Consider the following 22,412-nt stretch of genomic DNA (forward strand, 5'->3'; position numbering starts at 1 on the left):
GATTTAAAGTTTGAAAATAATTTTATTTCATGCTTCAGCTATGAAAAATCGACTTTCATGTGAAGTATTGCTCTCAAACAAACCCATGTGTGATTTGGGTGAAAATTTTTAAATATCAATCATATGTCCTTCTAGTCTGATGTATTTTTAAATAGTTATAGGAGGCTTTTAAGGGAGGGTTCCCATCTTTCATAAGGTAATTTTAACGAAAAACTTATGATACTGTTCACTTTAACGAAAAATCATACTTTTATACTAAAAAGTCAATCATGGTACTATTCACTTTACCCTTTATTTTATCCTAATTGTTAAACCTTAAAGTTTTCAAACTCTTTTCATTAGTTGTTTATTTTATTTTATTTATTTTTAGTATTTATAAATGAGAATTAATTGTAAGGTCCATATATCGAATTTTTACGATCCGAATCGTCTATTTTTCAAGTTGAACCTCATAAATCATGCTTACAAAATATTAACCAAATCAAAAATATTTGAGGCATCAAATTGAGTTCAAATAAATTGACGAACACTTTGCTCTAAGAAAAATATTGAAATTTCATCGTGATAATTAAATAGACAAATGATTTCGAATTAAACTAATTTTTTGCAAAAATGATCTATAAATCAAAATTTACAAAATAAACAATTTGAATCGTTAAAGTTCGATATGAAATAGATTCTACGGCTGATCACTATTTTTTTTTAATAAAATGGGAATCAGCCAAGAAAAAGTAAACTTGACAAAGGTTTAGGAAGAAGTGAAGTAGGTAGAAAAGCAGAGAGGAGAGAAAGGAATATATTCAGACAAAAGAGAGAGAAGAAGAGAGAGGTGGGGCTCTGTCCACCACCATGACTGAACAAGCGGGTTCGCTTCCAAACTTCCAGAGGTAACAAACTCTTACCTCTCTTTCTCCTATACGTTTCTCACCACCCACTTCTGCGTTTTCTGCTTTGTTGTTCATTGCTTTTTCTGGGTGTTAAATCTGCAACTTCAAATACAGCTTTGCTTATATTGTTCATGTGAATCCGTGATCTGGGGTTTGAATCTAACGGCGGAAAATCATTTTTGTTAGTTTCCTTTGTGGTTTTTACAGTTTGCTTCACTCTTGGCATAACTTCAGATTATGTGGTAGTAAATTAGAGCTTGTTTAGATGAGCTTTTCAAATGAATGAAAGTTTTTTGGTGAAAATGTTATTGGAATAAATCCTTAATAAAAATGTAAGTAAATTTGGAAAAAGTACTTAAATGCTTCCTAAGTGCTTTTTGAATCAAAAAGCTTTTTTTCTAAATTCATTTTCAGTCATTTTAAAAGCACATCTAAACGATTTATACACCCGAGGTTTTGCCGTTAGATCTTGGTCATCGGATACCGGACTAAAGATTTAACGACCGAACATTCTGGTGTATATCATATACTTCAAAATCCCCTGAAAATGATCAAGGTTTCTTGGTCAACTGAAATCTCGAAATTTTTATTCATCTGAATCTGAAACCGGTTGCAAAATTTTTTGAACTTGGCTTTCTCATATCGTCACAAATTCACAATACTGAAATTTTATCTTAATTTCGTGTGAGAAATAAATGAAATATGTACAATTTTAAGGCCATGTTATGTGGATAGGTTTCCCTAATGGCTGCTCGGTTCTTTCCCTTCTCCTCAGGTTAGTAGGGAAAGTGGCACTGGTGACCGGCGGAGCCACTGGCATTGGAGAAAGCATTGTGCGCCTGCTCCACAAGCATGGCGCAAAAGTTTGTTTAGTTGATGTGCAGGACAACCTCGGCTTACAAGTGTGCGAATCCCTCAACGGAGATCCAAACATTTGTTATCTCCATTGTGATGTCACGGTAGAGGATGATGTTAGCCGTGCAGTTGATTTCACTGTCGATAAATATGGCACGCTGGATATCATAGTCAACAACGCTGGGGTGACAGGTTCGCCTTGTCCAGACATCCGCAATGCAGACTTATCTGAGTTTCAGAAAGTGTTTGATATTAACGTGAAGGGAGTGTTCCTCGGAATGAAGCACGCAGCTAGGGCAATGATCCCACAGAAAAAGGGCAGCATAGTTTCTCTTTCCAGTGTTTCAAGTGTTCAAGGAGGCATTGGACCACATGCATACACAGGGTCTAAGCATGCTGTGTTGGGGCTGACCAAGAACGTTGCAGCTGAGCTTGGGAATCATGGGATACGCGTTAACTGCGTTTCTCCATATGCAGTTGCAACGAATTTGGCTTTGGCTCACCTGCAGGAGGATGCGAGAATCGAAGATGGGACAGGTTTCCGATCTTTTGTATCAAAAAATGCCAACTTGCAAGGAGTGGAACTGAAAGTTGATGATGTAGCTAATGCTGTGCTCTTTTTGGCAAGTGACGAGTCCAAGTATATAAGTGGGGATAATCTCATGATCGACGGGGGCTTCACTTGTGTGAATCACTCACTGAGAGTCTTTAGATGATGAGAAGAGTTAAATGGATTGGTCCTTATATTTCCGCTAGCATCTTTGGAGCGTTTGTCGTGGAAAATGATTTCCGCACTTCCGATTCCTCCTGATAATGAAATGCCGAATATGTTTCCATCTCTCTTTACAGTTAACTGTCTACCAGGCTTCTTACAAGTACTTTTTCACATTTCCAAGTTGACCATTTCGTGTGCATATTGCTGGATTGTTGCATTCTTTTCCATCATACGTTATATGGAACTTATGCATCTGCCAGGCCATGGAAATGTCAAAGCTTATGAAGAACTCACCTTCGGAGAAGACTGGCTTCCGGAATCATTTTGAAGCTTTCATTCAAAACAAATCCGAGCAATAAGAAAACACCTTCACCGTAAATATGACTCCAGAGCCTTCAAAACAAATAGGGTAAACAGTGCAAACAAGATGGTTTGGATACGAGAAATATTGAGCATAACGAGATCCCATAGGGTAAAGTGCGAACGAGACAGTTTAAATACTAGAAATATTCAGCATAACAAGATCCTAATGGTCTCGCAAAGTAGGCTAACACAAGGGAGTCACAATGCAGAATGGTATTAACCACCCAACCATTGTCACTGCAAACAAGACTAGCTATTTGTGGATAACAAGTATTAGCAGAGCAGAACAAGGACAGAGACACAGACAAGCACAGATATCTTACACGTCTTAAAATTTGAAACATCAGACAAAAGCTTTTTCATTCCTTCATATCTATAAATAGATTAAATTGAAACTGAATAGAAGCAACATATCTACCGAAGGCAATTCCAAGATGAACAAAGTCAAGGACCATCGATCCTATAGTTGAAGGCGCCACAACCACAGAGCAGAGCAGGTCAATCTCAAGTTAATTTCAAATAAGAGAGTATACGTATAACGAAATCAGCTAGGCAGTGTAAGGGGAAGACGAAAAATGATTTTTCATCTTTCTTCATCCATGACAACCAATTGAATTCATATCTAGAAAAATACACCGAGCTAAAAGCTAGCTGCTACCAATGACAATGAGCAGCGCTGCATCTACGATACTACATCAACAATATCTAACCTCTTTTGACCTACGAACATCATACATCCTCGACTTTAACTCTCCCTTGATACACACTCAATAATTGAGGTACTTCATCTGTGTATCTGGCCACAAACCTCTTCAAGAAGTATTTCTCCACAGGGTTCAACAGAGAATACAAATTCACATTTTGAATTTCCTTTATCAATCCTTTCGAGATCAAAACTTCAACAACCGAACACCTTGGGATTATTCGCTTCTCCAAACTGAGAGCCACAATGACTGGGTATTTGTTAATCACTCCTGCCTGCCATCCCATTTTGTTCACTAGGAATTCCATTACCTGCATTATTTTCTTTTCCGACTTAGTCATACATTGAGGGAACCGCTTAAACGCAGAGAGAACATCATCCTCCGACCAACCCCACCTCTTATAAGCTTCACAATTACGTCTCCATATGGACTTACTATTACTACTACACAACGCTTTTATTGCAGAAACAGACACTGATTTTTCCATATCAAAGCCCATTTGCTTAACCTCATCCACAACCGTGCCGAAATTCTCAGGATTTCGTGTTAAAGAGCTAGGAAAATGAGCTAACAACAGAGAAATACATGATTGGGGCATACCTAGTTCTCCCAAAATCTCAATATTTGGCGCCACATTCTTCGAATGGCCTTCCAATAAAATCCTCGTGCCGCCGTTCTTCAAAAAGACAACGAAGTTCTTCTTAGGAAGCAGATTCATAAGGAAATGGCAGGTGGGTTTGATCCGTTTCTGCAAGCTCACACTCAAAACAGCAGGAGAGGAAGCGATAATTTTTGCAAGGTCATCTTTTGAAGCTCCAAGAGAAGTGAAAAACTCAAGCTTTGGCAAAAGGGTTTTCTCCGGATTGGTTACGAGAAGTTGTGGGCACAACCTCACAAGCTTGGAGATCTGGGTTGCAGAGAATCCACGGTTTCTGAGAAGGGCCAAGATGGAGTCTGATCTTTCCAGGGATCGCAACTTGACCCGCTCAGATGCTGAAACTGCACCTTCCGGAGACAACCCACATGAGTTTACGAGGTAATTGGCTGTGCAATTGGTTTGGGGTTTTGAGATTTCTGAGGCCAGGAGTCTGCAGAGTATCAGGCTTTGAAGAGAAGAATCAAAATGCGAAGGATTTAGATCCACAAACCCAACAGCATATCTTTTAGTTTTGGGAAATAGGGAATAACCCAATCTGCCGGCCTTCAAGTTGAAGAGGCTTACCATGTTAGGTTCCCGGCGATGTCCAATTTCAGGTGGAAAGTCCGAAACCTCGGCGGCTCATCCGTTCAGAGGGTTTTAGCATTTCGCCCGGCAGAAAGCCGAGCTTTTCATGGGCTTCGAATTGAGAACTTTGTGACTAAACCGTTAAGGTAGCTTCTGGTGCCAATTAAGGTTACGGTCACTGTTCTAAAAATTTCCGCTTATCACCGATAAGCCTTGTCTAGACGTAAGCTAGCTGATCATTGTTCCGATTAATGTCTAGACGTTTGAAAATTAAGAAATGACGCCTAGACTTGCTGGGGTATGCCTAAACCGCCTAGCTGGTTCAGACTCGCCTAGGTATTTAGGTCGTGGTTCACTTCGATAAAAAATAGATAACTTTAATTTTGCATTTTATTTATTTTTCAATAAATTATAAAAGACTTGTTGAATACTTAAATAAACACATATTATATGCTTATTCCCTATATTTTCATTATCTTTCAATACTTCATAATATATATGTCATTCTATTTTACGGGTTATGATGAGGTTATATATACTCAAGTATAAGTAAACACATTAATACGAAATATAATAAATTTACTTAAATTTGTCTGGTCTGCCTAGGTGCCCGCCTAATTGCCTAGGCGCAAAACCCCAACACGCGACCCGATTACGGTAACCTTTTAGGTTAATAAAATAAAGATGTGTATATTTTTATTTATATGTTCTTATTTTAACGGTATGAGATGCTACATGTTAGTGTATCTGTGCCATGTAACTTAATCTTTGCATCACTTGAGAGATTGACGTGAACAACAATATAATAATCAAACATTAATGCCATCTTAACAACATTATATTGACGTATTGATATAAAATATCGACACATATCACAGAAATTTCTATTGAGCACTAACGTCGCTACCATGGCATTGATATTAAGTTGCAGTATCATCGCCCTCGTTAATGTCTGGGTCAGGCGCAGCCATGCACACGACTCATGTGCACGTGGGAGAAAAACTAAAGCCAGCACAAGGTAAAAACAACCCATCCAGCGCAAGACAAAGAAATTACAATGAAACAGGCTTAAAATAGACCGCCCGTCCAGTAACACTCTCCCGATGTAAAACTTAAATGTACAAGCTACAAGTACTCAGTAAGAACAGATGGACCTCCGATGGAAATCCAAGGTGAAGAGTTCCTCGCCTGCCGAACTTACGGACAAAAAGATTTGCATCAAGACATGTCAGCCGTTATATGCGTTCACCAATCCATGTCGACAGTGGCTCACATATTTTAAACCACGGAACAACGTACGCAAGCAAGATTTCCAGACACCAACAATTCTTCTTCAAACTAATAAACACAAGTAAAAACTGCTGAGTAAATATTTATAAGCAGACAATGGAAGTGATGCACAAGCATTTCAATGGAATAGTTGACGAATATGAGAATCTTCTGTAGAAATCGACAACATATTCTTGAATCAGACTCGTAGCTTAAACATGGATTTATTACATACTTGCTTGGGAGGAGTGTCACATTTTCTCAATAAGGCAACAGCTGATATGAAACAAAAGGGGAAACAGTGATTGTTTTTCTTTTCATTTTTCCACTCAGTTTCTACGAAAACAAACACAATTACCGTGACTAATATAAATTAAAGATATAAAAGAAGAAGAAAGTTTCATCTGGGCAATTTGAGCTGTTTTGTGACTGTTTTGGGTTTTTGATTACCTTTGAAGAATTGCACCAGTGAATCTGTGGAAGAGATTATAACCGTTAGTACCAATTTATTGATTGCAAACAAGGCAGGCATAGGGTACCAAGCAATAGAACGAAAAATAAGATCAAGCACTATGTAAGACCTATATAAACAGTAAGAAGAGTAGGCTGCCTTTCCTATAACCAGATCGAAACTTACCAAATACTCTCTCCACCCGATCTCCCTTATGACACTCTCGCTTCTCACCATCACTCTAGAAAGGGAGAGAGAAGCTCTAAATCACCTCATCTGTCTGGCATAGGAAACTAGGCCATAAATGAGCAACATTTATACCTAGGATGGCTAGCAACCATATCTCAACCTAAATAGCCATTTAATTACTTGCAACAAAATCCCACTTTCATTCCATCACCAAACAATTCGGGTGCACTGGGATGGGTACTCGCTGTAAAGAAGACATAACTTCACAGCATGAATAAAATGCTAAGAATACAACGATTCCGGAATCACATTCTCCTTCACATAACTAAGAATACAAGCCAAATGACTCATGATAACAAATCCCACCAAAGCTGGCATTTTGTGTCCCGGAAGAACCCAATTAACACTCACAACCCACTGCAATTTATTTTTTGATAAAAGGCAAATGCTAAGAAACAAGCACAAGTGAATCAAAATGACACAATGATACTGATCTAGGCCATGACCACTAAAAAAAAGGCTAGCTTCTAGAGGGTAGTTAGTAACAGAGTAAACTAAACTATATAGTAAAACGAACCCATAAGAAGCATGTAAATTTATGTTTTCTAACAAAAGAAATCATGAAGACAATCCAAATTTAAGAACCAACAATGCACCTCGGAGTGCAGGTCAACCTGAAGCTGGTTTTCAGATAAGAATGTATATAAAACTAATGTGATTAGTCAGAGGAGTTGAAGATGAACAAATGTTATTTCTCTTTGGCCATGACTGACAACTGAATTTACTTCCATAGAATATCAACAGCATATTAGGTATAAGGAAGGCAAAAGCGATATGTTAGCTTCTACCAATTGAGAGGCTAAAATTATTACAATCTCACCTCTCCTGACCAACCAATGTCATGCATCCTGGACTTCAACTTTGCCTTGATACACACTCAATAATGCAGGTACTTCATCTATATATCTGGCCACAAACTTCGCCAAGAAGCATTTCTCTGCAGGGCACATTACAGAACACAAACTCACATTTTCAATTTCCTTTATAAATCCTTTCACCATCAAAACTTTAACAACCAAACACCTTGGGATTATTCGCTTCTCCAAACCGAAAGCCACTATGATTGGGTATTTGTTAATCACTCCTGCCGGCCATTCCATTTTGTTCACTAGAAATTCCATTACCTGCATTACTTTCTTCTCCGACATAGTCATACATTGTGGGAACCGCTTGAAAGCAGAGAGAACATCATTCTCCGACCAACCCCACCTTTTATAAACTTCAGAATTACGATTCCATATGGATTTACTGTTACTACTGCACAATGCTTTTATTGCTGCAACAGATACAATTTTTTCCATATCAAATCCCATTTGCTTAACCTTTTTCCATATCAAATCCCATTTGCTTAACCTCATCCACAACTTTGCCAAAATTCTCAGGCTTCCGCATTAAAGAGCTAGGATAATGAACCAGCAACAGTGAAATACATGATTGGGGCATACCTGATTCTCTCAAAATCTCAATATTTGGCGCCACATTCTTCGAATGGCCTTCCAAGAAAATCCGCGGGCCGCCTCTCTTCAAAAAAACAACGAGCTTCTTCTCAGAAAGCTGTTTCCTAAGGAAATGGCAAGTGGGTTTTATCCGTTCCTGCAAGCTCATACCCAAAACAGCAGGAGAGAAAGCGAGAAATTTTGCGAGGTCATCTTTTGAAGCTCCAAGAGAAGTGAAAAACTCAAGCTTTGGCAAAAGGGTTTTCTCCGGTTTGGTTACGAGAAGCTGTGGGCACGACCTCACAAGCTTGGAGATCTGGGTTGCAGAGAATCCACGGTCTCTGAGAAGGGCCAAGACGGAGTCTGCTCTTTCCAGGGATCGCAACTTGACCCGCTTAGATGTTGAAATTGCACCCTTCGGAGACAACCCACATGAGTTTATGAGGTAACTGACTGTGAAATTGGATTGGGTTTCTGAGATTTCTGAGGCCAAGTGTCTGCAGAGTATCAGACATTGAAGAGTACAATGTGGGGGTTTTACATCTCCAAGAACAAATCTTTTAGTTTTGGAAAATAGTGAACGACCCAATCTGCCGGCCTTCAGGTTAAAGAGGGCTGCCATGTTAGACGGCGCCGGCACTGATCACTTTCAGGTGGAAAATCCAAAACCTCGGCGGCTCTCTAGTAAGATGTATGTTTTTCATTTCCTGTTTTCTGGCCCACTGGACTTTAATAAGCTGAGAACTTACTAGTCGCCAGTTTTTGGGTGCCTGCTCATCCAAGGCACCTCAAAAGTGGGAGCCAAATGTATCCCTCTGTACTTCTTCTCCTCCTCGTCGCACTTCCGCAACAAAAAAATATATTGGTCGCGCAAAAATGGCAGGATAAGAGGAAAAATAAAACTTCATGCGACGAAAATATTCGTCACATAAGAATACTTCGCACGACGATCACAAGTGTTCGTCGCGCAAGAAAAAGCGAGAAAAAAAAATTTTCCTCCAGATGTTTACGCGACAAAAATTTCCACATATTCGTCGCTCAAAGTTTCATTGAAACGGACAAATACCCTTTATCCGCTCCCATTTAGTGTGCATTTATAACACATTTTGCACAACGAACCACGCATTTTGAGTGATGAAGTTCTTCAGCGTGCAAAATGTTACAGTTTATATATAGACACAATTTCAAAAACCTAGTTTTGAAAGGTTTTGTTTCAAAGGCAATGGCCAATTCGGTTCCTGATTCAATGAAAAGTTGCGAGGGAAAAGGCTCTCACGAAAGGAAAAGTGTGTTGTGAGTAGAGCGGTACCGTCGTAAGCGAGTGCCCTACTTTGAAGACAAAAGTAAGGCTGATGCGTACAAGCAAAAGAATACACAAAAACAAGCACAACAAAAGAATACACAAAAACAAGCAGAACAAGCAAAAGAATACACAAAAGCAAAATGTTTCCTACAAAATATTAGGGAGTTGAGAATCCAGTCTCTGCTGTAACTCTTTGATTTTCAGTGAGAACTCTGCTTTTTGCTCCTTGTAGCTTTGTAGCAAGTATTCCTTTCCTTCTATCACCTCCTTCAATTCTCCTACTTCCCTCTTGAGCATCTCAACCCTCTCTCCATCCCCTCTTCCTCTTTCGGTTGCATCAAAGTTGCTTTCCCCATCAGGAAATCCATTCACATGACCATTTCTTTCTTCAGGTTGCCAAATAGTGACCTTGGGTGATCTGTCAATGGGGCTCACATGTCCCACACAGTGATCAGCGATTGCCTTCCTAAGCCTTTGGATTTCTCTCTCCGAATCAAAAAAGTCCCTGTTTGCTGAATCAAGTTGTGACTGTAGATTGGTAGAATGTGCCAGCTGCGTGTTCAGTGAACTCTGCAGCTCTACAATCTGATCCTGCATCTCTAATATCATGTCATCTCTTCTCTTCAGTTGTTGCCTCAGTTTTTGTATGACTTCCCGCTTACTGAAGATGTCAGACCCAGATTCTGAAACACAAGGAGAATCTGAGGAGTTTGAATACTGGAGGAATGGCTTTGGAGGCAACTCAAGGCAATCCGGAGAAGATGCCCAGACAATGCCATTGTCCTTGTTAAATCCAGGGGCTGGAACCATGACTAAAGGCAAGGCACCATCAGATTCAGTCAGCATCTGGTCATTGGGCAGGCACTTCATCTCCATCATGCCCTCAGTTCCTATTTCAAACCCATTACATATATGAAACACCCAGATTATTATAATGGGCTGTCAAATAATATATCACGCTACTGCTCATCAAGCAATATGGGAGAACTGCAAATAAATTGCAACAAACATAACACAATTCAAATGAAACTCAACTAGCATCAATCCAAATACGGATTGCTGTTTAACAACAAAACTTTCCATACAGTTCTTCAACCTCACTCTTCAGAAAGAGTCCAATTGTTGTTACTCTCAACAAAGCCCAGTTAGATTAAGGTGTAGCATTAAAAACTGACCACCGAGTTTCTCATTCTCTTCTTTTTCAATATGGTTGTATCTCACAATATATCAGACAAGCTTTCACACCCAAAGGAGAACCATGCAAATGAATGTGTAATCAACCACTGGCCAAAACTAATTTAGAATCCTGAACAGAAACTACTTGTTTAAACCTCAGAAATTCCAAAGCCAAGAATTTACTACTCCATACCTGACATGCAATTAAAGCAACCTCCATCATTTTGTTGTGTAAAGGAATAAACGTTTGAGTGCACACGGCAACCTGCAGACTTTCTTTGGTCAGAGGATTTTCCACTTCCTGAAATTGACAACAATGTTACAAGGTAGAAGGAGCCACTGTAAGGAAAAAGCTATGCACATTAGAAATATTCGAACCATTACTAGCATTCTCCTGGGGCTTTGTGTCAAGTGCTTGCTTCAGCTTGTAACCAAGACGAATTGACAATGTACTTAACAAGGCACCACCAGCAATAAGAACCCAATTAGGTCCATCCCCCTGAAAAGATTTGGATCTCTGAGCTCTAGGCACAGCAGTTGTTTTTGGTTTCATTTTAAAAGCTAGTGGTGTCGAAGGAAAAAATTCTGAATCATCCAAGAATGACCTATGTCAAGAAAATACCAAATTTCCATGCTATCTGTATGAAAGACATCATCTTAGGTAAATTGAATCAGGAAAGAGAAGTTAATCAATCTTGACAAGAAAATTGCAATCACTGATGCATGAATACTAACCAAGACAAATGAAACAGAGAACTGACAATAAGCCCACAGATTTTCACATGAACAACTTAGAATTACTAAAACGACGGGATGTAGAAATCAACAAATAAGTGGTTAATTTCACTGCTCGTGAGTAGGGCTGGGCACGGGCCAGGCCGGGCCCAATTTTGAAGGGACCGGACCCGGGTTTAAAAGAAACGGCCGGGCCAGGTGGGTATAACATATTTTAATGCAGGAACTGGACCTAACCGAAACAGGCCGGTCCGGGCCAGGTCCACGGGTCCTTTTTTTGGAAAAAAACTAAATTTTTACTGCAGCACAGCCGCACAGATTCACTCACAGTACAGATTTTATAGTTTGCACAACACATCCAAACATTACAAAGTCCAACATCCAAGTCCATAGATTAACATTACATCCAAAATAACAACATTACATCGTCCAACATCGTTCGATACATTAAATCCGAGACATTCAAAATAACATCCGAGACATCTAAAGATCAGATCAACATACAAAATATCCGAGAGCTATAAGTACCGGACTTGCTTCATACTCAATGTTGCTAATGTGTTATGAGAAAACATGCTTCGCAAATGGGACATCACTAGGGAAAATCCATCAAATACAAATAGAAATAGAACAAGTATAGTATTACACATACTGCAAAGGGTGGAGAATCACAAAAAAGGAACCTCACCAGTACCCTTCTTGGCTTGCAAAGTGGCAACAATGTCTAAGGACTTCTCAATATCAGGGATCTTTGCCTAATAATCAAAATGAAGGAATCCAATATTAATACATGGGAAAAAAAAACATTGGAGAAAAGGGTACAAGTTCATATAAAACACAGCAATCCGATTTTCATATACTGAAGTCACAGGTCAGGTACAATCATGTGTGAAGCAATTCCATAACATGTATTTATATAAACAGAATATGAAAAATCACTACAATCATTTTCTCTCACACCTAGAATTTACCCCAAGGGTGATGAAATGGGGTCAAGTTAACTACGAAAACTTGGTTTTTATTTTTAATATTTTATTTTTTATTACGGGCAGAGTCCAAAATAGCTGCAGATTAGACTCAAGGTCTAAAGGCAAACTCCAACGTGCCACTGGGCCAAGTAGTATCAAATTTCATAAGAACCGGCGAAAGCTATAAATGGGGTAAAAATTACGTCAGATGCAATGGTGTTGAGTCTGTTCACACACTGTCTAATAATCACTTGTAGTTGGGTGCTTTTCGAAACAACACCCGGGCCATGTAGACTAATCGAATAATAAAGAACACAATGCTATGATCTAAAGAAAAGGACTTTGCCGAGAAAACCTGAAGATCTCTCTGCTGAGCTTAGTTTGTGTTCATGTATTTTCCCAAAGTTTCAGAAATACATTAATGGTGGCAACAGATCAATCATCAATCTATAAATTCTAATTTAAAACCCCTGAAATCCCTACACCAGAAATTCACATTAATAACAAAAGCCTAATTCAAAATTACCTAAATTTTGGAGGGATGATGGCTGGTAGCAGTATCCTCGACGGCGGTGACGGGGTGATGGTGGTCGCGACGGCGGTGGTGTTGTCGAAGAGGAGAGAATCGAGCCGTCGTGGTTCTGGGAGCTGGGTTCTCTGGGATGTCGTCGAGGAGGATGGGTTTATGGGTGGTGCCGTTGTGGTGCCGTTGTGTTGGTCGCGACGGCGGTAATAGGCTGGGTGATTTCTGTGAAGTGAGGCTGGTGAGCACTGTCGTCGAGGAGGAGAAGACGATTGAGAGTTGGAGTCGAGGGAGCCGAGGAACGGATGGTGGAGAGGTGGAGTGACCGTCTGAAAATTGGAAGCATACAATTATGGCTTCTAAAGGCAAAAGATGGCCTCTAGAATTTTCCTTCTGTTTTTCCTCTACAATATGAATAATCTGTTTGAAATTTGGAAACACATAAATTAATGACAGACTTTCCAATGATACCGTTATACGAGATGATACATCACATGTTTTTATATAAATAGTAATATACGTGTATTTAAAAATTAAAATTTTCATCATTTACATAAAAATACGTGATATACCATTTGTGTTTTTGTCACAACTAAAACTAATTTCTCCGAATATAGAAGGTAACACGGCAGGCAGGAATGTGGGATTGAGCGGAATGCCCTAGAAAAATGCAACAGCTATTGGCAGAAGTAGCCACGTCATATCATATCTAGTTAACTTGAATTTTGCAAGAATTACAAAGCGTCTTCTTGGATTGTCAGTTATACAATGAAAATTGAAAATTATCCGTTACATTCATACGATTACAAAATACCAAACCAAGTAAAAGTGCAATTACAAATTGCCCGTCTAAATTTCAGCTCGGAAGAGAATAAAAATCTTTCCTTTGAATAAGAATGCAGAAGGAATTTTGCAGTCTGGGTCTAATAATATAACTAAACCTCATTTGTTTAAGATGTCAAGTTAAAATAATGCCCAAAAACCATCCATGGAAGCTGGGACGCAACCTATAACTCCAATTGAAAAATCCACCAACATAAATTATTCTAAAGATTCTTACATCCTATTCGATCATCGTACGGTCATAAATTATTTTTAATTATTTTATTTAAAATTAAACACAAACAGTATTTAATAATTTTTTACAGCACGATGTACGATGAACGGATAGAATTTCAGAATCCTTAGGATCCTTATCTTGAATGATGCCCACTTTGAGGGCCAAAGCTTGAGCCATGAGAGTGCTCAAGTTGTTAGTTGTTTTGTACCCGCAACAACAAGATGAGAATCATCATGATTTGTGATAATGAAACCACCAACAATATTTAAAAGTACATTCCCATTTCACCCTTGATTATATTTGTGTGATCCAAGCAACTTCAAGGCAAAATGCATGATTTTAAGCTTCCTACTATCCTTTGAAACCCAACATGCGAACCCCAACAAATGTGGTTTTATCTCAACTTCTTAAATCTGAAATTATTTAAGTTTTTTTTTTTTTTGGAGTTTTAACTAAATACTCCCGGCACTGTTCACTTTTTAACGAAAAACTACATTTTTACATTTCTTGATACCATTCACTTGTCATTTTTCATTAAAAAAAAAAAAAAAAATTAAACTTTTCGTTCATTTTTTTTTTTTCCCGTGTCAAATGTTAAACTCACTATGAATCTTATTTATTTAATACTAGTTTAAAACACAGTACTTCCAAGCCGATGCAAGTGAGGAGAGAGAGAGAAAGAGGGGGGGGGGGGGGGGGGTTTGGGAATTAAGAGCCAAACTGAACTTGTACAACTTGTCAGAGACCAAAGGCCACCCTCTGCACACAGTCACGACGTTTTTTGCTGGGCATCCGAATGAGGCCTGTAATCTGTAGTTCTGTAATTGCCCTGCAAAATCGTGCTCTGTGAAAAGCAAGGTTAAGGACCATGATACACATCCAACTCAAATTTTTGGCAGTCATTCAATATGGGGAAAAAACACAACAGAACATAATCCTTGATGCAGGAACAAGTAATGCATGCTATGCTATGCATCTATAAAAACAAAGCAGATATGTGATCGACAACCCCTGGGAACTGTTGCATCTCACAACGCGTGACAAGGTCAGAAAACGATAATCAAGAGAAGTTGGGATTTGGTTTCGTGACTGGTATTTCTATCCTTCCATAGCTGTAAAAAAGGGTCAACAGAAACAGTAAAATTATGTCTAGCACCGTAAACATCTTTGATTAGGTCAGTTCTTTAGTCTAAAGTCAGGCCGTTGAATGCATAATTCATCTATATATAAGCCAAACGAGACTGCATCAACTCACTACAAGTGAAGATAATCTGCACTCGGAAGAATGAAAATCGAAAAGGATACTGAATAGATGCTTCACTCTTGTTTTCAGAGTCATTGCTTTCCTTTCTTTTTTTGGGTAGTGGGGACTGCTTTAACTTGCATTTCGCTTTCCTCTTGGGCTGAATTGCAATTGTCTTGAAAGACTGGAACCAGTCATGAAGGTTGATAAGATCCCCATGCTCCTGAGCCAGGGTATACCTACGAGATAAAATGAACATCTAATAACAACCAAGTTAAAGAAACACATGTCCAGTGTTTTAAGTCACATTGGTATATTCCCGCTTACTCTCGAATTGAGTAACCATGATTCAAAAACGCATCACATGTACACTTATCAGCCATAGATCTTATGATTCAAACATTTGTCTTGTATTCCCTTACTCATAATGTATGATTTGACCTATTGGTCATCCAATACCAAAAGGCAATGCAAACAAATTATTACCTAGAGATAATAAGTTATTCATTGTCAGAAAAGAAAATTCCCTAAAAAAATATATTTTCAGTCCTAGACGAAAGACGAAAAAAAAAAAATTCAAGATTTACCAAATATGCATAATGATATGAAACCAGTAGAAATTTGATTTTGCCTTTGACAATGATCACAAAGTGACCCTACATGTCTAGACTACAAGTAGTTGGATATAAACATAACGAATCTGAAAATTAGCATCACTTTTCAGTAAGTACAGTGCAAACTTGAGCTATGGCTTCCATAGCTTGCATCAATGTTTCTCATAGCTTTTCAAACAGTTTTAAGGTGACAGGCTATGATTATACTCACACAATTGAGGTATCAGGCATGGGAGACAATGGAATGTTGCCAATCTTACTGCAGCAACTGCATCTTAGGATTTTATGGAACTCCAAAAGATCCACTTGAATCCTCTTCCTTGAGTCGCCTATTAAAGCCTGAAATAAGTAAGAAGTTAAGAAATTAATTTATAGAGTTCCAAAATTAGGTTTAAAATGTTTCATAAGTGGCAGGCATGCTAATCAGCTAAATAACCTGTCAAAACATTACATATCAAACTTCCAAGAATTTCAATGCTTAAATCACAACAATATCTGAAAATATGATAGTATGAAAATCCTATACGAATTTCATCATAAGTAGCAAGTTGCAGCTATAGGTATATTAATCAGAGCAGCCATTGTGATGCTTACCGATTGAAGTTTTTCAACATTTCTAAAACAGAAAATCTCATGAAGATGCATGCACTCAATTGGCATCATGAAATACCTGTCATGAAGACATTAAAAAATAAAATAGAAGGGACGATATTAGCCCAGAATGCTTTTCAATAACCGGAAAGTAAGGTATAAAACCAATCCAGATAACAGGTATTAAGAAAGCACATTTCAGTTGCTTTATTATGATATTACACAAAGGAGTCATATGTGTTTGCCTAAACCTTATCACTGCCAAGAGAGAAGTCAATAGACTCAATGCTTCATGTTTAATAATTCACATCTGGAATCAAAATATAAGTGAGGCCCACACAGAATAAGGAATAACTCGTGATTTTGAAGAATTGGACTCTTTGGGGTGAAATATTTTTATTCCTGGAAACACAAGGAATCAAAATTTATTATTTTTACACACTGTTTTTTAAATTTCAAGTTTACCCATTCACATTAACCCGACAGCTCTCCGCGCATTTTAGTAATCAAACTGGTTTTCATTCCAATTCTGGCGTATTAGTAATTCAGTACCATTCGCCCCATTCGCCCATTCCTACTCCAATTCCGATTCAAAATTAATTAGGTCAGTTCATTGGGGCTTAGGGTAATAGTTTTAGAAAAAGACAATTGCAAAGTAATAAGAATTACCTAACCATGCAATCAATTAATATAGCAGCTTTTCCACTGTGAGATATATGCCTCCTGTCACATGAATAGAGGTTTAAAATAAAAATAAGATAGGGCAGTTCACATGCTAGTTTAAAAGGAACGGAAGTGGGAAAGAGATGATACTTGGATATGTCAGTCAAATCTGGTTTGCAACCTCCTTCCTCAAATTTCAATAAGGACTGCAGTTCCTTTATCATGCCATGAATCTATTTCAAGCACATAACTGATGGTCACTCAATTAACTTAGTAATCTACCACTATCACTGCTTGAATCATGTAATAGTAATAGCTAGGTGAGACTCGTGAGGTAAGGAGACTATGATGACAAAATTACAACAAAGCATAGCATTTGTAAGAAACTCAGAGTACTTTACATGTTTAGCATCTCTAAGGCACACATAGACCATTGAGTACTTTTAAAGCTATTAAGGAATATATATTCTCATTAACAGATTTCATAATTGTTCAGGCACAACATAAAGTTATGGAAAAGATAAATGAAATGATGTGTGTCAAAATTCCAAATTATCTTTTGTGGACATTCAATTGTTTGACTAGTATTTGACTAATAAACAAAAGTAGATCGAGATTGCCTTGAGTTATGTGCAAACGAAGAGATGAATTCCAAATCATCTTCTGTGCATATATTCACTACTATGATATTCAAGAGTTAAAAGAAGAAGAGGAAGAAAGAAAGGCCACAACAAAGCATGCAGAATGAGATCACAAAACACAAGCGCTGAGTTATGTGACAATTTCAGTTCAGAAAACTAGTCTTCTTTTCTCCAAAAGGCACAGCATCACAATACACAAATATATCAAAAGCTACTAAAAAGACAAAGAAACTAATGTCATACCTCAAGAACATTGACAGTGAGAACTTCCCAACTTTTGAGCAACTGACAGAGCAATGCTGCGGGAAGATCCCTGGTCAATTCCAAAGTTTAGACAGTTCAGAAACTAGAGACTACTGATGAAGAAAAAAATGAAACTTAACTGATAAAAACTTCCAATTTCAGTATAATGATGAACATAAATGACATATATATGTAATATATAATAAAATATACAAAAATTAAAAATTGGAATGACATCTAGCAAAACATAGAACAGATAAAGTGATACTCATCTAATCTGAGTCTAAGTAGCATGGTGCTTAAATAAGAATAAAACAGAAAAGCATAAATATTAATAAATAAATAAAATAATTAAAAAACCTATGCTTCTCAGCAATTTCAGGCAAAGTAAATATAAGAACTAAACCATGCGTGCAATGTGAGACCTACTTCAGTAAATTTGAATTTTTTAGTCCACATTACTTACCTCACTTTGCGAACTACCTGACAAATAAGGCGTCCCTTTCGGGAGCTCAAATGTTGTTCAAGCATATAGTGATCATTTGACAAAGATGTAACAAATTTTTTTCCCAATCCAGTGCGATTATCATTATCAGAAGCGAATGAGTTGTAAACATCTGGATCAAGTGCCTCGCAAAATAAATCTAGCAATTGAACTTTGTCGCACTTCCCAGCTTCATATAAGCACTGCAAAACACTTGTGTGTCAAAATACAGAAAAGCCAATTTGATGATATGAAACAAGAAACGTATAAGGCCTTAAGAATATAAAAAGAAGAAATAAACACTAAACTGTGTTATTTCACTCATCAGACATTAACTACAAAAATTCAGGTTCAGGTATCAAAACCCATGAAAACATATCAAAATTTGCATTTAAGCTTATAAGCCGGAAAATGTTAAGCTTAGGAATGTTGAACCACTAATAATAATATCTGTAAAAAAATATAATACAAAAAAGGAGTCACCAGAACAACAGTGCTCCAGAGCATCTGCAATCTCTTCAACTCTGTTAAACCAGCTATATTGATATCAGTTTGTTCAGCCATTTGATCCCTGGTGACAGAATTTCCAACAGCTGTCAGCAAGTTATCGTTTTTATTCACATTTTGAACTCATCCTCACTAAAAATGTTTAAATATGTTTAAATCTTATGATTACCTTCCATGACATAAAACTTGGGAAGCACACTTGATCACTTTCTCATTCTGAGATCCCTTCAATGGCCAAATTACATCGTAGTAAAAATATGCAAAACATTGATTGGCATTGGGTTGAGGGAGGTAGGAGAAACTTATCATGAATGCATAGTATTAAAATAAATATAATAAAGAATGCAAGCAGGGAGCAATAATCACCAAGTTGATTATTGTTGCTTTCATGGATATTCCAACATGTGCATATTTGATTGCACAAACTACATCTACACATAAACCAAATGTTCTGTGTCTCCTTCCAGAATCCAAATCCAAAACAGGATTATGACGGGATCTATTACCAATTGACCACTTTGTTACAGTTCAGTAGAGTACAAAAAGGAAAATCCTTCCCTTTCGTCTATCAAATGAAAAATCTAAATAAGAGATGGCAGAAAAGGAATATGAATAAAATGGGTATGAGTTATGCACCTTGCTTGAATGCTATCTATCAATGTATAACATTGTAAATGGTAGACACAGAGGAAAGTGATACTCCATAGATGCTAACCTTGGTGTCTTCTTTAACAAGCAACCCACCAAGTATGAGTCTTACAGGCTCTGAGGAGAAATGTTGGACACAGGCTATCTGAAATATACTTTTTGACATCAGCAGCGGCCTTAGTCATGATGACAAGAGAACATGAGAGGAAATGTAACAACTTAATTACCAACCTTCAAAGCCCTAAGAAAAGATGTCAATGTACCGTCCTGATTTAAGAAATAGTTTCGCAGAAACATAGCCACCTTGTGACCAACAGCGAAACTAGAACACTGCCTCACAAGAGCAGCCTCAACAACTGCATCCATCCTCTCAGCTGGTGATCCCAACGTGAACTTGCAAGGGCACAACTTCTTCAGCACATTAGAAGGAAGTATGTTGCTTGGGGCATCCAATGTTGTTGCAACTCCCATTATTAAAATGACTGGGATCTTGACAACCCATTCGCTGATACAAACAGTGGAGCAAGTTACAAGGCCAGGTAAGCAAAATCCTGTCCTCACAGAGAGAGATGGAGGGAGAGTATCTGTGTTATTTAGTGTTTAAGCAAAAAGCAGGGGTTGGGGCAAGAATACCTCAACATAAGAATGAAATCAGACAAGACAGGAATAGAACATCTTTCCATGTCGTCTATAATGACAACCACCGGAGAACCATAGTTTCCATGCTGGCTGTACCATGATGCCAATATGGACATATCAGCTGCCTGAGTAAATAAAATAAAATAAATTGAATAAGGATCTACTTGTTGTATAATTGAATAAATGGAAGGCACAAAGAAAGGTAAATACTTACATCGAAAGACTGCATCAAAAACTGTCTCAATAAACTTGAAAGAGAACCAGCAATCCCATTTTTTGGTGAAAAGTCGAGTGAGGAAAGGCTAGCAACATGGCATCCATGAGATTTCAGGCAGAGGCCAAGCTCTTGAAATGTCGAGAAATCGTCAACAAACTCCATATTCTCTGCCAGTAATGATTCAATCGATCAACTCCATCAACTCAAATTGGAATTAGGATAAATAAAAGGGAAGAGATGCAGAACAAAAACATACTGGTGAGAAGGAGCGCAGTGAAGAGCTGTGCGCAACAAGTAGCGTGGGTAACAATCGGAAACGGGCCGAGAGGAGAAGAGAAGGGAGCAATTGGCTTGATAGCACCGAAGGAATCACATACCCAGCTGTGTATCTGGTTGAAAACATGAGCATTCATATTCCTCATAACGTCCTTGATGGAGGCCTCGATTCCTGACCAAACTAACTGAAAAGCTTCCATTCTCAAGCAGCCCTCATCGCCTTCCTTAAGCTTTGTTGGGCATAGGTCAAGCCTTTTTCGGGGTTTCCCACTCGAAGTAGATTTTTCAGATGCTTTGTGAAGGATGAAGAAATGCTGCTCAATTAGAAAATTAGACAAAATTCGTAAGAAAAAGAAATTAAAAAAAAAAAAGCATAAATAATCGCAACGGAAAAGGAACGCAAGGGACCTGGAGGTTGTTTTGGGCGGCATCGGGGCTTGATGGAGGCGGTGAATCATCCGCACTTGCAGATGAAGCCGCCATTGATGCTCTTTTCTCTTCTACTGTCTACACGATTAGCCAAATTTAGGGTTTCATTTTAAAAGCTAGCGGTGTCGGAGGAAAAAATTATGAATCATCCAAGAATGACCCATGTCAAGAAAATACCAAATTTCCTTGCTATCTATATGAAAGATATCATCTTTGGTAAATTGAATCAGGAAAGAGAAGTTACTCAATCTTGCATGAAAATTGCAATCACAGATGCATAAAAACTAACCAAGACAAATGAAACGGAGAACTGACAGTAAGCCCACAGATTTTCACATGAACGACTTAGAATTACTAAAACGACGGGATGTAGAAATCAACAAATAAGTGGTTAATTTCACTGCTCGTGAGTTCCACCCAAGGTACATCTCCTAACCACCCTATATATGCTAACATTCTGATTCTTCACCTGGAGACTGGAGGACGCGATTGTCCAAATGCACAAGGATTGCCACTTCAATGAAGGTCAAAACGCAGTCTAAACTGATTACCCAATTCACAGAAAAATGAGATGCAGCAAGTTGATAAATTGATTACGTAATTTGAATTAATGCTGGTTTTCTGCTAATAAATGAATGAGATTGAGTGCTCAAAACTTAGCATTTTTGCTTTTACATCATTCATCGCAGTTAAAATCCAAAATACCCCAAATGAAATCAGGGACAGCAAACAGAAAATTCCAACAGAAAAAGGGAAAGAAGAAAAGAGAAGAGATGGAGGAAGCTCACCTGGAGAATCAGAGAGGCTGGCGGTTGAGGAAGAGCGAGAGAGCAGAGCTTGTGAAGGTTTTAAACTCCCTGTTTGCTTTACTATAACTCGTCCGAACACTAATTTGTATCAAAGGACAAAACGGCGTCGTCGTAGTGTTTCTCAAACTCTTGTGATACCAATTAGGAGACCAAACCCCTAGTTGAGATTGGATGATAGGTTATCATTCAATCTTGGTTGTTCATTATAATTAGAAATGGGTAGGTCTGGGGTCTCGTTTCTCTAAGTATATGGACTCGGCTCGTCCCGTAATTGACATCACTCCGCCCCGTCCCGCTACGTTTATTCTTTAAAATATTGGAACCAGCTCGTACCCGCTCTGAACTTAAACTACCCGTCTCGACCCACGGTTTCTCTACCCGTTTGCCCACCCCTAGACTCTAAAGCTTAGAGTTAAGAATTTAAGTTTATCTAGGAATTTGGGCATTAAAACCTAGGGTTTAAGCCTTCAATGGTTTCTAAGGCAAAAT

At 38.2% G+C, this 22,412-nt stretch overlaps 5 protein-coding genes across 24 annotated transcripts; 1 reads left to right on the forward strand and 4 right to left on the reverse strand.

Moving 5' to 3' along the window:
• Positions 1–763: 763 nt before the first annotated feature.
• LOC103957656 (xanthoxin dehydrogenase) lies at positions 764–2,761 on the forward strand. Its single transcript, XM_048586303.1, has 2 exons — positions 764–887; positions 1,663–2,761. The coding sequence occupies exons 1-2, from the start codon at positions 850–852 to the stop codon at positions 2,456–2,458; spliced, it is 834 nt and encodes a 277-aa protein (XP_048442260.1). The 5' UTR covers positions 764–849; the 3' UTR covers positions 2,459–2,761.
• A 356-nt stretch (positions 2,762–3,117) lies between these two features.
• On the reverse strand, positions 3,118–4,913 carry LOC103957655 (transcription termination factor MTERF15, mitochondrial-like). Its single transcript, XM_009369848.3, has one exon. It carries the CDS (start codon positions 4,747–4,749, stop codon positions 3,550–3,552), a length of 1,200 nt encoding a protein of 399 aa, XP_009368123.2. The 5' UTR covers positions 4,750–4,913; the 3' UTR covers positions 3,118–3,549.
• A 639-nt stretch (positions 4,914–5,552) lies between these two features.
• On the reverse strand, positions 5,553–8,950 carry LOC103957653 (transcription termination factor MTERF15, mitochondrial-like). 16 transcript variants are annotated; one of them, XR_007259107.1, is made up of 5 exons: positions 8,072–8,950; positions 7,742–8,040; positions 7,539–7,655; positions 6,469–6,492; positions 5,553–6,294 (listed from the first exon to the last, which is right to left on the reverse strand). XR_007259107.1 is itself a non-coding variant. In XM_048586298.1 (4 exons), the coding sequence occupies exons 1-2, from the start codon at positions 8,774–8,776 to the stop codon at positions 7,558–7,560; spliced, it is 1,188 nt and encodes a 395-aa protein (XP_048442255.1). In that variant the 5' UTR covers positions 8,777–8,946; the 3' UTR covers positions 5,553–6,087; positions 6,469–6,492; positions 7,539–7,557. The 16 variants fall into 16 exon arrangements, 5 of the variants coding, with proteins under 5 accessions (XP_048442255.1, XP_048442257.1, XP_048442256.1 ...); XR_007259106.1 differs by having other exon boundaries at positions 5,553–6,354; XR_007259105.1 differs by having other exon boundaries at positions 5,553–6,087; positions 8,072–8,949.
• A 481-nt stretch (positions 8,951–9,431) lies between these two features.
• On the reverse strand, positions 9,432–13,147 carry LOC103957652. 3 transcript variants are annotated; one of them, XM_009369839.3, is made up of 5 exons: positions 12,863–13,147; positions 12,057–12,123; positions 11,012–11,267; positions 10,827–10,934; positions 9,432–10,347 (listed from the first exon to the last, which is right to left on the reverse strand). In XM_009369839.3, the coding sequence occupies exons 3-5, from the start codon at positions 11,184–11,186 to the stop codon at positions 9,605–9,607; spliced, it is 1,026 nt and encodes a 341-aa protein (XP_009368114.1). In that variant the 5' UTR covers positions 11,187–11,267; positions 12,057–12,123; positions 12,863–13,147; the 3' UTR covers positions 9,432–9,604. The 3 variants fall into 3 exon arrangements, with proteins under 3 accessions (XP_009368114.1, XP_009368117.1, XP_009368110.1); XM_009369842.3 differs by having other exon boundaries at positions 11,018–11,271; XM_009369835.3 differs by having other exon boundaries at positions 11,012–11,271.
• A 1,441-nt stretch (positions 13,148–14,588) lies between these two features.
• LOC103957651 (origin of replication complex subunit 3) lies at positions 14,589–22,038 on the reverse strand. 3 transcript variants are annotated; one of them, XM_048586297.1, is made up of 17 exons: positions 21,292–21,310; positions 21,094–21,192; positions 20,666–20,999; positions 20,407–20,576; positions 20,187–20,317; positions 19,785–20,058; positions 19,621–19,698; positions 19,075–19,130; positions 18,882–18,969; positions 18,381–18,601; positions 17,915–17,984; positions 17,181–17,263; positions 17,037–17,090; positions 16,371–16,446; positions 15,988–16,115; positions 15,225–15,401; positions 14,589–14,763 (listed from the first exon to the last, which is right to left on the reverse strand). In XM_048586297.1, exons 2-17 carry the CDS (start codon positions 21,166–21,168, stop codon positions 14,658–14,660), a joined length of 2,121 nt encoding a protein of 706 aa, XP_048442254.1. In that variant the 5' UTR covers positions 21,169–21,192; positions 21,292–21,310; the 3' UTR covers positions 14,589–14,657. The 3 variants fall into 3 exon arrangements, with proteins under 3 accessions (XP_048442254.1, XP_009368109.2, XP_018505476.2); XM_009369834.3 differs by lacking the exon at positions 21,292–21,310 and adding an exon at positions 21,903–22,038 and having other exon boundaries at positions 14,590–14,763; XM_018649960.2 differs by adding an exon at positions 21,903–22,038 and having other exon boundaries at positions 14,590–14,763; positions 21,094–21,307.
• Between the last annotated feature and the right edge of the window lie 374 nt (positions 22,039–22,412).

This window comes from the organism of the source record quoted next, unplaced genomic scaffold (genome assembly GCF_019419815.1).
Source record: "Pyrus x bretschneideri cultivar Hongxiangsu unplaced genomic scaffold, Pyrus_bretschneideri_v1 Contig24, whole genome shotgun sequence".
In the NCBI taxonomy this organism is placed as follows: domain Eukaryota; kingdom Viridiplantae; phylum Streptophyta; class Magnoliopsida; order Rosales; family Rosaceae; genus Pyrus; species Pyrus x bretschneideri.

Coding starts and splice junctions, on each gene's coding strand:
- LOC103957652 (XM_009369839.3), bottom strand. CDS start 11,186: ATGAAACCAAAAACAACTGCTGTGCCTAGAGCTCAGAGATCCAAATCT. Junction 10,935..11,011: donor CCAGGAGAATGCTAGTAATG/GTTCGAATATTT, acceptor TGTCAATTTCAG/GAAGTGGAAAATCCTCTGAC. Junction 10,348..10,826: donor TTGCTTTAATTGCATGTCAG/GTATGGAGTAGT, acceptor GGTTTGAAATAG/GAACTGAGGGCATGATGGAG.
- LOC103957655 (XM_009369848.3), bottom strand. CDS start 4,749: ATGGTAAGCCTCTTCAACTTGAAGGCCGGCAGATTGGGTTATTCCCTA.
- LOC103957656 (XM_048586303.1), top strand. CDS start 850: ATGACTGAACAAGCGGGTTCGCTTCCAAACTTCCAGAG. Junction 888..1,662: donor TCGCTTCCAAACTTCCAGAG/GTAACAAACTCT, acceptor CCTTCTCCTCAG/GTTAGTAGGGAAAGTGGCAC.
- LOC103957653 (XM_048586301.1), bottom strand. CDS start 8,776: ATGGCAGCCCTCTTTAACCTGAAGGCCGGCAGATTGGGTCGTTCACTA. Junction 8,041..8,071: donor TTGGCAAAGTTGTGGATGAG/GTTAAGCAAATG, acceptor ATATGGAAAAAG/GTTAAGCAAATGGGATTTGA.
- LOC103957651 (XM_048586297.1), bottom strand. CDS start 21,168: ATGGCGGCTTCATCTGCAAGTGCGGATGATTCACCGCCTCCATCAAGC. Junction 19,699..19,784: donor CTTTTCTTAGGGCTTTGAAG/GTTGGTAATTAA, acceptor AGTATATTTCAG/ATAGCCTGTGTCCAACATTT. Junction 16,447..17,036: donor TTAATTGATTGCATGGTTAG/GTAATTCTTATT, acceptor TCTTCATGACAG/GTATTTCATGATGCCAATTG.